General features: G+C 36.5%; 4 protein-coding genes across 7 annotated transcripts in view; 2 read left to right on the forward strand and 2 right to left on the reverse strand.

The window, feature by feature from the left end:
* The window catches only part of LOC117602734 (uncharacterized), a 169850-nt gene that overhangs the window by 92164 nt on the left and 60702 nt on the right, over window positions 1-16984 (reverse strand). The window lies entirely within an intron of this gene.
* Window positions 6500-8460, forward strand: LOC143305921 (prostatic acid phosphatase-like). The gene is made up of 6 exons (XM_076691168.1): window positions 6500-6912; window positions 6983-7078; window positions 7182-7421; window positions 7491-7797; window positions 7853-8067; window positions 8153-8460. The coding sequence occupies exons 1-6, from the start codon at window positions 6736-6738 to the stop codon at window positions 8294-8296; spliced, it is 1179 nt and encodes a 392-aa protein (XP_076547283.1). The 5' UTR covers window positions 6500-6735; the 3' UTR covers window positions 8297-8460.
* On the forward strand, window positions 9409-12736 carry LOC117602695 (putative achaete scute target 1). The gene is made up of 7 exons (XM_076691265.1): window positions 9409-9933; window positions 10232-10742; window positions 10839-11152; window positions 11411-11519; window positions 11640-11958; window positions 12055-12225; window positions 12324-12736. Exons 2-7 carry the CDS (start codon window positions 10257-10259, stop codon window positions 12527-12529), a joined length of 1605 nt encoding a protein of 534 aa, XP_076547380.1. The 5' UTR covers window positions 9409-9933; window positions 10232-10256; the 3' UTR covers window positions 12530-12736.
* Window positions 12881-16977, reverse strand: LOC117603002 (dnaJ homolog subfamily C member 10-like). 4 transcript variants are annotated; one of them, XM_034321675.2, is made up of 11 exons: window positions 16794-16977; window positions 16378-16546; window positions 15931-16147; window positions 15643-15854; window positions 15345-15569; window positions 15043-15261; window positions 14813-14945; window positions 14242-14730; window positions 13893-14169; window positions 13615-13813; window positions 12881-13546 (listed from the first exon to the last, which is right to left on the reverse strand). In XM_034321675.2, the coding sequence occupies exons 1-11, from the start codon at window positions 16808-16810 to the stop codon at window positions 13325-13327; spliced, it is 2379 nt and encodes a 792-aa protein (XP_034177566.2). In that variant the 5' UTR covers window positions 16811-16977; the 3' UTR covers window positions 12881-13324. The 4 variants fall into 4 exon arrangements, with proteins under 4 accessions (XP_034177566.2, XP_034177567.2, XP_034177569.2 ...); XM_034321676.2 differs by having other exon boundaries at window positions 16695-16810; XM_034321678.2 differs by having other exon boundaries at window positions 16337-16546; window positions 16695-16809.

Consider the following 16984-nt stretch of genomic DNA (forward strand, 5'->3'; position numbering starts at 1 on the left):
TCATGATGTGAGTCGAAACTTTTTAATAATTTTTTATAATAAACAGATTTTGTGATAACTGATAGCTATAATTAATTGGAAATCGTTTGTGATTTACAAATATATCATTTTCATTGTTTGTGAGTGAAAAAGTTCTTAATTATTTACAAGTTTGTTTTATAATAAATAATTGTAGTGCGCAATGGACTACAGATCCAATCGTACCCATCGCTACCTCGAACAAGCGAGTTTCACGATTTGTTCGTTTTTCGTTCTTATATTTCGCTAGATCCGGTCAAATCCATCACTACTCCGAACAAGCGAGTTTCACGATTTGTTCGTTTTTCGTTCTTATATTTCGCTAGATCCGGTCAAACCCATCACTACTCCGAACAAGTGAGTTTCACGATTTGTTCGTTTTTCGTTCTTATATTTCGCTATTTGCTTCTGGGTTCCTGAGAACCCCAAGATTGCATTCGGGGTTCCTGAGAGCCCCAAGAATGTATCCGGGGTTCCTATGAACCCCAGAATCGTGTTCTGGGTTCCTGAGAACCCCAGAATGGTAACGGGGGTCCTTGGCACCCCAAAAGGATACTCGGGGTCCCTGAAACCCCAGATACCATAATGTCGATATGCAAAGGGAGTCATTTATGCTTTGGGGTCTCCGAAACCCCAGATACCATAATGCCGGTATGCAATGATAGTCATTGGTGCTTCGGGGTCCCTGACACCCCGGATAATATCAGGACCGTATGAAGGGGGCACAACCACATAAGTTTTTTCCAGAGTTTATTTAATTTACTTCATTTATTTTTTTTTGCTTATTAAATAAGCTCATCAAATCGGATAACATTTATGATTATATCCCTCTTCTGGGTCCCAGCCGAGGACCCCATTTATTATACTTTTTCCAGTTATTTATATAATTTTATCCCTCATTATAGGCCAAGGCCATCTCTGCATCCCTTACATCCCTGCATTCTTTTCATCCTTACATTCTTTTCATCCCTACATTCCTTTCATCCCTACATTCCTTACATCTCTTCATCCCTTAAATCCCTACAATATTATCAACCCTACATTCTCTTCACCCCTACATTATTTTCATCCCTACATTCCTTACATCTCTTCATCCCTTAAATCCCTACAATATTATCAGCCCTACATTCTCTTCACCCCTACATTATTTTCATCCCTACATTCCTTACATCTCTTCATCCCTTAAATCCCTACATTATTATCAGCCCTACATTCTCTTCACCCCTACATTATTTTCATCCCTACATTCCTTACATCTCTTCATCCCTTACATCCCTACATTCTTTTCATTCCTACATTCCTTACATCGAGAATTTCGTGAAAATTTCGAAAATACAGCGCCCCCTAGCGGAAAAAATGTGAACTAAAATTTCGAAGTCGAATCAGCGCCATCTGGTTTCCAAAAAAGGAACTAAACCATGCCGAAATTTTGGCCCTCTAGCGGAAAAAATGCGAACTAAAATTTCGAAGTCGAATCAGCGCCATCTGGTTTCAAAAAAAGGAACTAAACCATGCCGAAATTTTGGCCCTCTAGCGGGAAAAATGTGAACTAAAATTTCGACCTCGAATCGGCGCCATCTGGTTTCAAAAAAAGGTACTAAACCATGCCGAAATTTTGGCCCTCTAGCGGGGAAAATGTGAACTAAAATTTCGACCTCGAATCAGCGCCCTCTGGCATTTAAAAAAGGAACTAAATTTGTACGAGACTTTACTTACCTTTACTTACCTTTACTTACCTTTACTTACCTTTACTCGAACCAGTTTTTGTAGTATATTATTATATTTGTAATATATTTATTGTAAGGGTGGCAGGGGTGCAAGAGATGAAGGGATGTAAGGAAAGTAGGGATGGAAAGAATGTAGGGATGAAAGGAATGTAGGGATGAAAGGAATGTAGGAATGAAAGGAATGTAGGAATGAAAGGAATGTAGGGATGAAAAGAATGTAGGGATGAAAGGAATGTAGGAATGAAAGGAATGTAGGGATGAAAAGAATGTAGGGATGAAAAGAATGCAGGGATGAAAAGAATGCAGGGATGTAAAGGATGCACACGGGAGTAATAAAATCAACACGTTCGTCCTAATGAGTTTATTCAATAAGCTAAGAAGATAGATAGAGCAAATTAAATGAACGCAGAAAATAAAATAAGAGTATGTCTATGTTTAGCAGGTATATCTGCACTCCTTGGCGGTCGCTATAAGACTGATGATGTTTCACTTCGCTCTACGTCTAACGGTTGATAACGGTACTGCAGCCAGCTGCCTTTGTTGGAATCAGTGGCTGTATTATTCGGACTAACCTTTCTACCGTCGCGTTCCTCGTGACGTGGACTATTTACACACTCGTTTTTTATTTCACATGACTGCACGTGGTACTCTTCGCTTCCTCGAATTATCGTATCTCTTTCGTTTCTTTACCATCCACACGTTTATACAGTTTCCGAAACATTTCTCCGACGTTGCCGAGGAACGAGCCAGTGATGCCAGAACCGTGGGACGTGGGACAAATCTTTACCCTCTCCACAACGTCCCACGACGTCCCAGTGACTCCCCTACCGCAGTTGTTTCATCTAACACAAGCGCGTTGTCCCACGTGTCCGTGTGAGCTCTGCTGGTTTGGCAGAGTTCGGCTGCTCTCGTCATTTCTACGATATCGGCTCGATGCTCAAGCCGCTAAAGCACGTGGCAGTAGCATCGACGAATCGACAAAATAATATAATTTCGTCCATGGCAATATGGCTGAATTAAGAAACCAGGAGAATCAGTTCGAATCCCGATTTTACGGTTTCAGTTCTGATTCTTAATGCATTAACGTTTTTTAAATACATAAAAATACATTTTTAATACATTAATACTATGAAATACATTAACTTGGGAAGCAGTTAAAAAAAGGAGTTGAACTGCATCTTTCTTTGATATTTTTTTTAATATTTAAGTTTTATATATATACATATGTACGTACGTCATATGTATATCATATATATGTACGTACATATGATAAAAGTACGTGACAGAGAAGTAATTTCTTCAATTAGATATTACTGTTATTGTAACTATTACAATATGTAAATTCGAAGACATACGAGGAAAATTGGTTAGGTTAAATTGTAAGGATATAAAGAAATTTCAATCTTTAACGGTTTGTCAATTTTATTTCTTATTCCTTACAACTATTATAATTTTATTCTCTGAATGGTCATTACAATGAAAGATGGATTAGATACAATTTGATTCCTCATTTAATTTGTTATATACATATCAGGTTTCTTGCAACTATTGCACCTGGTCCACGCTTATACGATATTGCATATTTTACTTTCCTATAATACAACCAAGGAATCAAAACTATAATATAGTGATTACCATAATACAATAAAAAATGTTAAGCTTGGTATAAACCTTATGTTTTTTTTGTGTACTTAATCTGCACTTATGCTTCGTTGCTTTATAATGACTGATTTTTCTTTTGAATGAAACTTCCACTAGCGTATTGATGAAATTTTTCGATTAAAACAAGATCAAACACGACGTAATTTGAATTATAGTTACTTTATATATTTGCATTAGGTTTTAAATAAATAAGTAAATATAATGCAAATTATGTCGTGTTTGGTCTTATTTTGATCAGAAGAACCTTCCAATTACATTGGTAAAAGTTTCATTTAGCAAAAATGAAAAATAAAAAAGTTATAGTTAAATTAATATTGTCTCACTCAAATGTTTTTTCTCGGCTCCTTTAATTCTCGGACCTCTTTCTCTTTCGCTATTTGTCTTTTTCTACGTTCGCCAGCATTCAAGAACTCGCTCGAGCTGTGTCGTTCTGCCAGCCTCGCACACTTTCAGGAGAATCGGGAAAATCCAGCATAATAACACATTCTATGCTGAAAGAATATACTAAGTTATCTGTCTAAAAAAATTTTAATAAATCTGACAACAGATTTATTTTCGGGCTGCTTTTCTTAAGTAATCAGCATTTTACCAGTCTCCTGTACGGATCGGGTGTAGCAGTTTGTAGCAAACTCAACATGTTTTCGATATTATGTCTAATACACAACCGATCGAAAAATATTAAAAATCCAGGATATTTTGTGCCGTTTTTTATATGTCAAGGGCCATCGAAATGAAATAAATGATCAACAATGAATATTATAATAAAGGTGATCGCTGTTCATCTATTTCCTTTCTACGATGTATTTCTTCCACAAGAGACGGTTTCCTAACAATTTACAGTACAGTAAAATCTGGGTACATGTAATGCAAGACGTCCGATCAAACTTCGACACCTCGCTCGGATATGCATATGCAATGTTTTGATTCGATCTCTCTGACTTTTCGTCTACTTTTAACATCAATTTTAGCAAGTAATTACAATTCAAACTATATCGTGTTTGGTATCATTGTAATCAGAAAAATCTGGCCAATACGCCAGTAAAAATTTCATTTAAAAAAAGTCAAAAATAAAAATGTTTTATAACTGAATTAGTATTAGTCACACCGATATGTTTCGGCTCTTTCGTTTGATCATTTGACCTCTCTCTCTTCTCCACTGCCTGTCGCTTTCTACGTTCACGCTTGGCTGGCGTCGCGCGTAACCCGAGATTCGACACCTCGCTTGGATCCCATCTCTCTTGCATATGTATATCCAGATTTTACTGTACTGTAAATTGTTAGGAAACCGTCTCTTGCGGAAGAAATACAGGATTGCCTGGAAATAAGCCAGTGGTCTCTGCTTCGAAATAAGCAACTGTTAGGTCTCGAGCCACTTGCTTATTTCGAGGCAATCCTGTACATCGTAGAAAGGAAATAGATGAACAGCGATCACATATATTATACTATTCATTGTTGGTCATTTATTTCATTTCGATGGCCCTTGACATACAAAAAGCGGCACAAAATATCCTGGATTTTTAATATTTGTCGATCGGTTGTGTATTCTACATAATATCGAAAATATGTTGAGTTTGCTACAAACTGCTACACACGATCTGTACAGGAGAATGGTGAAATGCTGATTACTTAAGAAAAGCAGTCAGAAAATAAATCTATTGCCAGATTTATTAAAATTTTATTAAACAGATAAGTTAGTATATTCTTTCAGCATAGAACGTGTTATTATGCTGGATTCTCCCGATTCTCCTAAAAGTGTGCGAGGCTGGCAGAACGACACAGCTCGAGCGAGTTCTTGAATGCTGGCGAACGTAGAAAAAGACAAATAGCGAAAGAGAAAGAGGTCCGAGAATTAAAGGGCCGGAGAAAAAACATTTGAGTGAGACAATATTAATTTAACCATAACTTTTTTATTTTTCATTTTTGCTAAATGAAACTTTTACCAATGTAATTGGAAGGTTCTTCTGATTAAAATAAGACTAAACACGACATAATTTGCATTATATTTACTTATTTATTTAAAACCTAATGCAAATATATAAAGTAACTATAATTCAAATTATGTCGTGTTTCATCTTATTTTAATCGAAAAATTTCATCAATACGCTAGTGGAAGTTTCATTTAAAAGAAAAATCTGTCATTATAAAGCAACGAAGCGTAACTGCAGATTAAGTACACAAAAAAAACAAGGTTTATACCAAGCTTAACATTTTCTATTGTATTATGGTAATCGCTATATTATAGTTTTGTTTCCTTGTTGTATTATAGGAAAGTAAAATATGCAATATCGTGTAAGCGTGGACCAGGTACAATAGTTGCAAGAAACCTGATATGTATATAACAAATTAAATGAGGAATCAAATTGTATCTAATCCATCTTTCATTGTAATGACCATTCACAGAATATAATTATAATAGTTGTAAGGAATAAGAAATAAAACTGACAAACCGTTAAAGATTGAAATTTCTTTATATCCTTACAATTTAACCTAACCAATTTTCCTCGTATGTCTTCGAATTTATGTATTGTAATAGTTAGAATAACAGTAATATCTAATTGAAGAAATTACTTCTGTATCACGTACTTTTATCATATGTACGTACATACATATGTATATATATAAAACTTAAATATTAAAAAAAATATCAAAGAAAGATGCAGTTCAACTCCTTTTTTAAACTGCTTTCCAAGTTAATGTATTTCATAGTATTAATGTATCAAAAATGTATTTTTATGTATTAGAAAAACGTTAATGTATTAAGAATCAGAACTGAAACCGTAAAATCGGGATTCGAACTGATTCTCCTGGTTTCTTAATTCAGCCATATTGCCATGCACGAAATTATATTATTTTGTCGATTCGTCGATGCTGCTGCCACGTGCTTTAGCGGCTTGAGCATCGAGCCGATAACGTAGAAATGACGAGAGCAGCCGAACTCTGCCAAACCCGCAGAGAGCTCACACGGACACGTGGGACAACGCGCTTGTGTTAGATGAAACAACTGCGGTAGGGGAGTCACTGGGACGTCGTGGGACGTCGTGGAGAGGGTAAAGATTTGTCCCACGTCCCACGGTTCTGGCATCACTGGAACGAGCGTGACGTCGATCGACCGATCGAACGGCGTCGAACAGTCGAACCGAATTATAATCGATAGGAAGAAAAATCGAATTTGCAAATCGCAAAACCTCGATCGTAAGCGGGATACTTGATGAAGTTTCGAATCAGTGTGCGTGCTCGAAGAACGATGCGTGATTGGGTAACGATCTCGCTACTGGAGAGCAAACAAGAATTTAATCGATAAGAAAACGTAAAGCAAACGTAGATACGCATGGATCGAAGAGTCGAAGAACGATCGTGTCGTGGTCATCGGCAAAGTAAGTTACGTATCGGTATAATCGTAGCGATGCTTGGAATCGGCGTTGGTACCGTATTGTTTGCGTACGCGGCGTTTGCGTCCACGATCGACGCGTCGTACGATCGAACGTCCATGCGACAAGTCATTTTCGTAGGTATCTGTACATGATCGGTAAGTTTCTAACTTCTGCTGTCCGAATTAATTTCCTAATCAACGACAGGTTTTTCGACACGGTGATCGCAGCCCCACGGAAACTTATCCGACGGATCCGTATCGAGATTACAAATGGCCTGGAGGTTGGGGAGCTTTGACCAAGGTTGTAAGATTCAACTAGTGAAACGAGATGTCGATAGGACAGACGTCGATACGTCAGTTTCATAGAACACGATTGCGTGCCGGTAATCGTAGAATCGTTTCAGGAAGGCATGCTGCAAATGTACACTGTCGGCGAATGGATTCGCAAGCAATACGGCTCCGTAATTAGCAAAAATTATCGATCCGATCTATCGTTGACGCAAAGTAGCTACGCGGATCGCTGCATAATGTCCGCTCAAACTTTACTCGCTGGCTTGTATCCACCGAGCCCCGAGGAACTGTTCGTTCCGAGCCTGATTTGGAGACCCGTTCCTGTTCATTCCACTCCTAGGCATCTGGACAAGGTGCGTGTTTGTTCAATTTCCCTAGGATAAAAAAAACAATGACTGCGCTAGGAGAACAATTATTTTCAGTTGATCACAGTCAAAGCTCCATGTCCGAGATTAGAGGAAGCCTTGAAAGAAGCGTACGCGAATGAATCCACGCGTCCTGGAACTCCATCAGCCGAATACTACCAACAGCTTTCCACTTTTACCGGACAAAATATGACTACAATCACCGACATTGAATTTCTGTACAATACTCTGGAAATCGAAAAACTTCACGGGTTGAAATTAGCCGAATGGACGACAATGTATTACAATGAATACATGCGTGAACTCGCGGCTAGAAGTTTGGCAATATTCACCAGCAACACGTTGCAGAAACGATTGCGAGGAGGTAGTGCTTGCACGTTAATCACTCTTTATATTTTGCCGATCTTCTCTCCTTTCAGGACCATTGCTTAAAGAAATCTTGGGACGCATGCGAGCTTTCAGAAACGGGGAAGATACAAGGCGAGCATATCTTTATTCCGCCCATGATATAACTCTGGTCAATTTGTTAAGAACCATGGGATTCACGAAGGAATATCTGAAACCTGCGTACGGTGCGATGCTAGTCTTCCAATTACATTATACCTCCGACCTTGTAGAAGATGCAGAAGTAAAGGTGCCATTCAATTTCTACTTTACTTTGCATATTGATTTCATTTCATTTCGTTTCATCTCCGTTTCTTTTCCTTCGTTCATTCCAGTTACTGTATCGAAACGACACCCACACGAGCACACCGCATCCTATGGAAATACCAAACTGTACCGCGCCTTGTCTGCTCGGAAACTTGACAAGTTTATGGAAAAACGTGCTTCCCGATAATTGGGACAAGGAATGCCTACTCTGACGGATTTCTCTTCGTTTCTCCGCCTCTGTACCATTTTTTTACGCTTGTACTTACAGCCTCGAACATCTTATATCCGAATACGACCGGTCGTTTTTGCGAAAAGAACGGAAAAAGCCTGTGAAATGATACACGCGTCGCGCAACGCTCTGTGTCATACGAATCAATTCTAATTCGAGCGAAGCCGGTTAAGATTACTAAATTGGCACAAAATCGTTTAACCAGGATGTGTCCGCGTTGCTTACGCAACAAATGACACTGGATGTTTTGCATGTCTCGTTACGCAATACCAGAACGATTATTACAACCAGTCTTTCCGTTGAATTCAAATACTCGAATGTCGATTAAACGTCGTCAAGGTAGTATCGGTATCGTTCGAGATATCGCGCCCTACTCGAACGTTACCGTTCGCATTTCTCATCGAACCTTTCAATTCTTTTTCTCTACACGTTTTACCATACAACTGTATTCTTTCGTTAACGCTCAATTAACACCCGTCCAACGCGTGTGTTTCAACACGATAATTATTGAAGGATGTAATAGTACCAGTGAATCCCGAATATTTCGGGTGTAGTAAATAATTGTACATAGATTTGTAAATAAATGAATAAAAAATCAAATAAGTGGTATCATTTAATTTCAGGATGAAACATTACGATAACACACCGATGTCATCCGTATAAATATAAATGAATCTTTGAACGACAACCTTTATACGAGGAAAAAAAGAAACTTGAAAAATTGTACCAATACATAAAACGATAAAGCGATACGCGTCAAAGTTTCTTATTTGACGTGTACATTCAGAACATCTCATTCGAAACATAATTACCATTCGACTCGACCTACTTTTAGCTATTTTAAATCATTTATATCGTTAAATTGGGAAAGCAAATGCTTTATATATCACGCACTCTTATCTGTCTAATCACCGCTTAGTTACTCTGCTGATGGAATTCATTGCTTTTTGTATTATCTACATTGCGCTTCCGAGCGATTTCGAAATAGTCATTTATATCGCCTCGGATAAGCTTCGAGTTAATATGTATCGATTACACGCGTGAAAGATCTTTGCTCGACTTTTGTCCCTCTTTGTAGGAAATATCTCGTTCTAATATTTACGAAAAAACTAGGAAACGTAGGTAAACGTAGAGTGCATACGCGTGTTACAATTGTGCACGCGCGTTGCCTGTAGAGTCAGAAATGGATCATGGTAGGAGTGTCTATGGGCTGAAGAAAATGGGATGAGAGGAGAGGGGCAATTGTCGGGGTAGCGAGAAGAGCAATGGGATGCGCAAGCCAGAATATCGGTATAGGTTTATCCACAACGTGGTCCGTTGATCGTTCGGGACCGTTCGTTTCTTACGTTGCACGATCGACGTGTCGGACAGCAGAACTTGCTTCGATTTAAAGGATCGATCGACGGATAGGAAATCTTTTCGATAACGATTCGCGTTTATCAGACCGAGCGGCTTCGAAGAATAAAAGGAATTTATTAGATTTCTATCAGTTTTAGTGATTTTTTACCGTTCCGATTACATCATTCCAGCAGAAGTGTACGCTCTGTCAATCGTACCGTATGATAGTGCGCGCTCACGCCTGTCACTCTATATTCTACTATACTGACAGCACAGCGAGAGGTTAGTTTCCTTTTACTTTGAACCATCTTGTTAACTTATTTCATTCTTACCGTTCTATTTCTTTTCGATTTATATTAATAGATTTCCCGATCGAACGTAAATTTTCTTATAAATCTACTGGTTATTTAAAAAAATTGATTAATCATTAAAGAATGAAGAGAACAGCCGTTCCAATTGCAATGTTATCGGTATACAATTCGCCGTACGCTGCGTCATCCTACCTTCTGCTAATCAATCCCGTAATGTTAAAATTTTAATTAAAATTGAATTAAACGTGATACCGATTATTTGTTCGCAGGATCATCGCTTGACTACAGCACGAGATGTTCAGTTGGTTAAGTCGAGAAGAGAGTGGAAAGCAAGACCTCTTTGAAAATGTCACGGAAGGTCTTAAAAAAATATACAAATCCAAGCTACTACCTCTCGAGCAGCACTATCAGTTCCATGACTTTCATTCACCACAACTCGACGATCCGGATTTTGATGCCAAACCTATGATCCTCTTGGTGGGTCAATATTCTACCGGCAAAACTACCTTCATCAAGTATTTGCTAGAAAGAGACTTTCCTGGAATAAGAATTGGTCCTGAACCAACGACAGATCGCTTCATTGCAGTTATGTACGATGAGAAAGAAGGTGTGATTCCTGGGAACGCGTTAGTTGTCGATCCAAACAAACAGTTCAGACCGCTTTCCAGATTTGGAAACGCATTCCTGAATAGATTTCAATGTTCCACCGTTGCGTCTCCTGTTTTAAAAGGGATATCTATAGTGGACACGCCTGGTATCTTGTCCGGTGAGAAACAAAGAGTAAGTATATTTAAAAATATATAACTTCCTACCAGATATCTACTTGTTAAAATAAACGTGTACTTCCGATCCAAAGCTTTTTCTCTTTAACATCAGGTTGACCGAGGTTACGACTTCACCGGAGTTTTGGAATGGTTCGCCGAACGAGTAGACAGAATAATATTGTTGTTCGACGCGCATAAGCTCGATATTTCTGATGAATTTAGAAGATCCATCGAAGCGTTGCGCGGGCACGATGATAAAATTAGGATCGTACTCAATAAAGCCGATATGATTGATCACCAACAACTGATGAGAGTATACGGAGCGTTAATGTGGTCTCTAGGAAAAGTTTTACAAACTCCCGAAGTGGCTAGGGTATACATCGGATCGTTTTGGGACCAGCCCTTGAGATACGATGTGAACAAGAGGTAATTTCATTTTTATTAAACGATTGATCGGGATTTTTTCTGATTTTTTAATTGAAAATCTTGCAAATTCTTTGCAAGCCGATCACAGTGGTCATTGTGAGTGTTTATATAGAATAAAATCAAAGATCGGTGGTGTCCTTGTGGTATCTATGAGAGAAATCCGTAAATTAAAACTCGGATTGTTTTATTTTCTTTTGATCGACTTTTAAATTACAATATCGCTCTAGTGTGTTGTATAATAATTATTTTTTCTCGCAGATTGTTCGAAGATGAGGAACAAGATTTATTTAAGGACATGCAATCGTTACCGAGAAACGCAGCACTTAGGAAACTCAACGATTTGATTAAACGCGCACGGTTGGCAAAGGTAAATACTATAAAAATCATTCCTATCAACCACCGGCCTACTGCTAATCGTAATCGATATCGATTACACAATATTCCATAAATGAAGATAAAATTCAATCGTCAACCGATTACTTAACAGGTACACGCTTACATAATCAGCGCTTTAAGGAAGGATATGCCCAGTGTCTTTGGTAAAGATACAAAAAAGAAAGAACTTATCAAACATTTAGGCCAAATTTATGATCAGATACAAAGGGAACAACAAATTTCACCTGGCGATTTCCCAGACTTGAAAAAGATGCAGGAGAGCTTAGCGCATCATGATTTCAATAAATTCAATACTATAAAACCAAAACTATTAGAAGTAGTCGATAAAATGCTCGCCGAGGATATTGCTAAACTCATGGCTATGATACCGCATGAAGAAATTGGTACGACATCAGAGTCACTCGTCAAAGGTGCGGCCTTTATCTCTATCTCATAAAACGCTTTTTAACTATTTACGTTGTATTAATGTTCCAATTAAATATTTTTCTATTTACGATTTCTATCAGGCGGCGCGTTTGAAGGTGTAGAAGACCAAGTAAGCCCGTTCGGATATAAACGGGGAGAAGGTATCGATGCTGGAGCTGGCGAACCAGAATGGATCGTTAACAAGGAAAGAGACAAATACGATGCGATTTTCAAAACGCTTAGTCCTTGCGATGGAAAAATTACGGGGGCAGGTAATTATCTTGTCGCGTTACATTAAAAAATAAAACGCCGCGTTTCCATTTTATATGGCACTTTTTTTATTAACGATATTTATTTAAAATATTTCCAGCGGCTAAGTCGGAAATGGTGAAATCTAAATTACCAAATAGTGTGCTTGGAAAAATTTGGAAATTATCTGATGTCGGGAAGGATGGGCTTCTGGACGAAGATGAATTTGCCTTAGCGATGCATTTAATTAACGTAAAACTCGGAGGTTACGATCTTCCAGCAGAATTGCCGGAACACTTGATACCACCGTCGAAACGAGACGTATAAAAATGAATACCGATCGTATCTATTCGTCTCTCGTCTCATCGTTGATACGTTTGGTACATACATTTGGCACGCACATTACACAATTGTATTTATTGATTAGCCAATAATGCGACTCTAAACACATTGATGAACGTTGTCATTTTGTAAACGTTCTGAAGAATACACTATATTTACGAATACTACGTCAATAAATTATTTTATATCGTTGTTGGACATTTCTTTGCCTGTTCGTTTACCTAAAGACAATCGATCGTTTTCTTTTGCATTTATTATTTACTTTATGACACATACTTTTATTGAGATAATAATTATGACGTAAACATGACTTTACACTTTATAATCGCAATATCGATACAAGGGAAAGGCCTATAATTGAAATAGAAAAACGAACGAGGAAAATGAAGAGATGAGCATTTTAATAAATTCCTATAATAAATGATATTTAAATAATATCTGACGCTAAATCACACTGCATTTGGTATCAGCACTGCCTCCATATATGTAAATGTGTTTTATAAAGAAAATATATTCTTGTTCAATATTTCTTTTGTATTTTATTTAAAAGAGAAGTAATAAAAATTAATTGTAAATTTTTATTTTGTTTATATTAAATACAAAATTAAATAAACGAAGAGAAACCTCTTCAAGTAGCATACAAAGCTAAATGCACGATTGAGAACGTTTAATTACGCTCTAATTAGTCGAAATGTGAGAGAATTAAGATAATGTGTATAAAATACTTTTAGAGAGTTCGTCATACGGATACGTAGCAATAAGAGTATGTAACTATAGATACTATAACTCATCGTGATTAATGCGGGCTACAAAGTCTGAAACGCTACGTTTTATATTTTCCGCCATTGTTCCATTAATTGGAAAACCGTTCATAATCTTTCTTGCACTATACCGAGAATTATATGCCAGTAATGTTGGATATGATCTAATCCCAGCATCGGCACACTCGGTAACATAAATTTCACAATTAAAGCGACCAAACTGTATTGTTTTCTCCGTCAGCTAGAAAAAGAACATCATTAGAAATAGAACTTGCAATCATGTAAATTCCTAGATAATATTATATTTACTTGAGCTACTATGGCCAACTGAGGTTCAAGTTTTTGGCAATGTTCACACCATGGAGCATAAAAATCAACGACCCATACATTTTTATCGTTTAATACCTCCTTCTTTAAAGTCGACGGATTCAAATCCCGTACTTTTCGTGGAAGATTCTGGGCAATCCATTTTAATATCGGAAGCGAATATCGTTGTCCATTATACGAGCTAAAAACCATCATCAATCATTTCATTAATTGTTCGAATCAAATTATTTATCAGAAGATATGACCAAAAATTCACTTACTAAAACTTTGTTAAATCTTGATTTTCACTTGAATATAGTCTTATAGTAGGATAACTACGGATTCCTTGAGATGCACACAAATCGGATTCCGCTTCGCAATCGATACTGGCCACTTTTACAAGAGGAAGTGCGGATAAAGAGTTCGCAACAGCAATATATTCGGGCGTTAGCCGTTGACAAGGTGCGCACCAAGGCGCGAAAAATCCCACAATCCAAATAAACTTACCCATTCTTCGACCAAGATGATTTTTAAAATTATTCGAGGAAAGTCGTATCACTGTGTATTATATGAGAAAATTAATAAACTATTATTTTTACGATACACATCGTTTTATGAATATGTCCTGACCTGTAGGATTTCGTAGTTCGCTAATAAATTGAACAACGTTGGCAGCTGTTTTCTGCATTGAAAATCTATGAACATTGGTTCCGTTCACAAGCATCGCGGTTGGATATGAACGAATGTTTTGCCGCTGACAAATTGCGGAGTGTACGGTACAATCTATAGTCCCAAAGCGAACTACAGACTTGTCAAATTCTATCGATGCTTTGCGAACTTCTTTCAAAAAGCTCATGCAAGGAGGACACCATGGCGCGTACCAATCGAGAAACCATGCTCCGTTTTTTCCGTCCAATATGGACATTATCTGCTCTTCATTCAACGCCCATACATTTACCGCTTTAACACTACTATACACAAATTTAGTAATATCATTAGGCACATCCTTTCCGTGGTGCAATTCGAATGCTCCTCCTGATTTAAGAATACCCCACATTGGGTAACGATTTATGCCAAGCACGCTGCAAATACGTGAATGCCTGGCACAGTTAATTTTACCTACAAATTCATTGTAATTTAATAACGATACGACATCGTGAACAACAAAAATAGAAACATTTAATAGAAGATTCAACATTACCTAGCTTAATATCATTAATACTACTAGAAAGCTTTTTTAACATTGGATCTAGTTCAATTATCTTTCCGATATAAAAATATAAAAGCCAACTAGACTCAGATATTTTTCCTTCTTCCAAGTGTTTCTTGATATTCTGTGAAAAATAATAGTTATCAGTAAACAACTACCGATAAGTAATAAATAATGAGAAATACTTGTTTCTTATAAAGAGGAAAGATAGGATAATTTACATAGAATTCGTCAGCATCGAGTTCCTTAGGCTCTGGTAAATGCTCCAACAATTTCTCCACCAATACTTCAGGTTTATCTATATCTTTGAAACGGACAACGCGCCAAGAATTATTACTAGACGCGGACAAGTAAATCGCATTAATATCATACGAATCTGCCACATTCTTGCACTTTTTTTCTTGATCACAAGAAACTATCCTTATATCAATCACGTTTTCCTAGAACAAAAAAGCGTCAAATATAATTATAAGCAATCAAATAATATAACATGAAATATTTTATAAATGGATAATATAATTACAAATATCGCTGCAATTTTGAGACGGTCGGAAGACGTAAAACAGTTTCGATGTGGACCACAAACAAATATTAACATACATTTTGTTGTCCCGTCACTACCGCGCAAAATAAAATTCTCCAATGGCTCGTCCACTTCTTGTATATGAACCTCCAACTTACTTAAAATAAAATTCATAATGGCAGTGTACGTCTTTTCTCCGCTATATCGTACTCCATTTTTTGAATACTGTAATAAAAATTAAAGTGTTACCAATCTTCTAAATTTTCACCATTATTTCTATAATTTGAAATTTACATACCTTTGGATAATACATTAAAGTAGGATACGACTGTATTCGAATTTGATGACAAAGTTGCCATTCATCTTCACAATTTACAGCCCCTATTCTTACTACCCCATCAAATTCTTCTGCAATTTTTCTCCAAACTGGTGCAAGCGTATGGCAATGACTACACATTGGAGAATAAAAATTTACTAACCAGGCTTTTTCTGTATTAATAACATTTTCAACTGCAAAAATAAATAATACATTATCTATGCCATGCCTATAAAGTAATACAAATTTAATTTTAATAAGTAAACCTACAATAATCATTATTATCCAACTTAATAACTTGGGGATCATCATGATATAATTCAAAATTATTTGCATAGTAACTCCAAGAATGATGAGTTCCTCCTCTATTTGCATTATCAAGACCATCCTCTCCATAGTTATCATAGGTTCTTCTTAAAACTGGATCTTTCAATATTTCATAAGCTTTTGTCAGTTTAATAAATCTCTCATGAGCTATGGGATCATCCTATAATATACCAACATAATTATACTTTTAAATATATCAATGCTATTTAATTTTAATATGTTGCTAATATTAAATTAGATGCAGAAATGCTTAAAACTATCAATGAAGTTTTATGTTCTAATTAGTAAGTATACATGAATTATTAGGAGTGTAGACACTGACTATGTGCAGTTAAAATCCTTGACTTACGTTAGATAAGAAGTTGATAAGAGAGTTGCACTTTCACGTACATTATTTTTGTCAGGATGTTCTGTCACTGCCAATTTCTTGAAAGCCCTTCGAATTTCTTTTAAATCAGCTGTTCTGCTTACACCAAGAATTTCATAATACTCATTTCCCATGCTCATACGTATTACATCAACAATAACAAGGAAAATATTTATAATAATTCCCCTGTATCTGAAAGATTTTCAATTTTAATTAAATTTTATTATTAAAGATTCAAAAAATAAATGTAAAAGTATCAGAAATGGTATGAAAAATTAAAATAATTTTATTTGCAAACTTTTAACCTATTGAAAGGACTTTGTTATTTTAAAACACATACTTCTATGACTGATTTCTATGATTTGAGTGATATGGAAACATTAATTAATATTCCCTTTATTCCTTGTAACAGCATGATTTCAAATGTATACATACTTACATATTTTTTATAATCATTTTGTTCCTATAATTTTTTATTACAGTTATAATTGGTTATAATTATGCCTATGGGTATAGCACCATAAAAAGGATCACGAAATGAGTGGGTTGTAGAGAGACTACATTCATGGCGAGAAACCTAAATTTAGCTGTAAATTTTCTCGCAAGAGCGTTACATTTGCATGATTTTTG

The sequence above is a fragment of the Osmia lignaria genome, chromosome 12 (genome assembly GCF_051020975.1).
Source record: "Osmia lignaria lignaria isolate PbOS001 chromosome 12, iyOsmLign1, whole genome shotgun sequence".
Classification (NCBI taxonomy): Eukaryota; Metazoa; Arthropoda; class Insecta; order Hymenoptera; family Megachilidae; genus Osmia; species Osmia lignaria.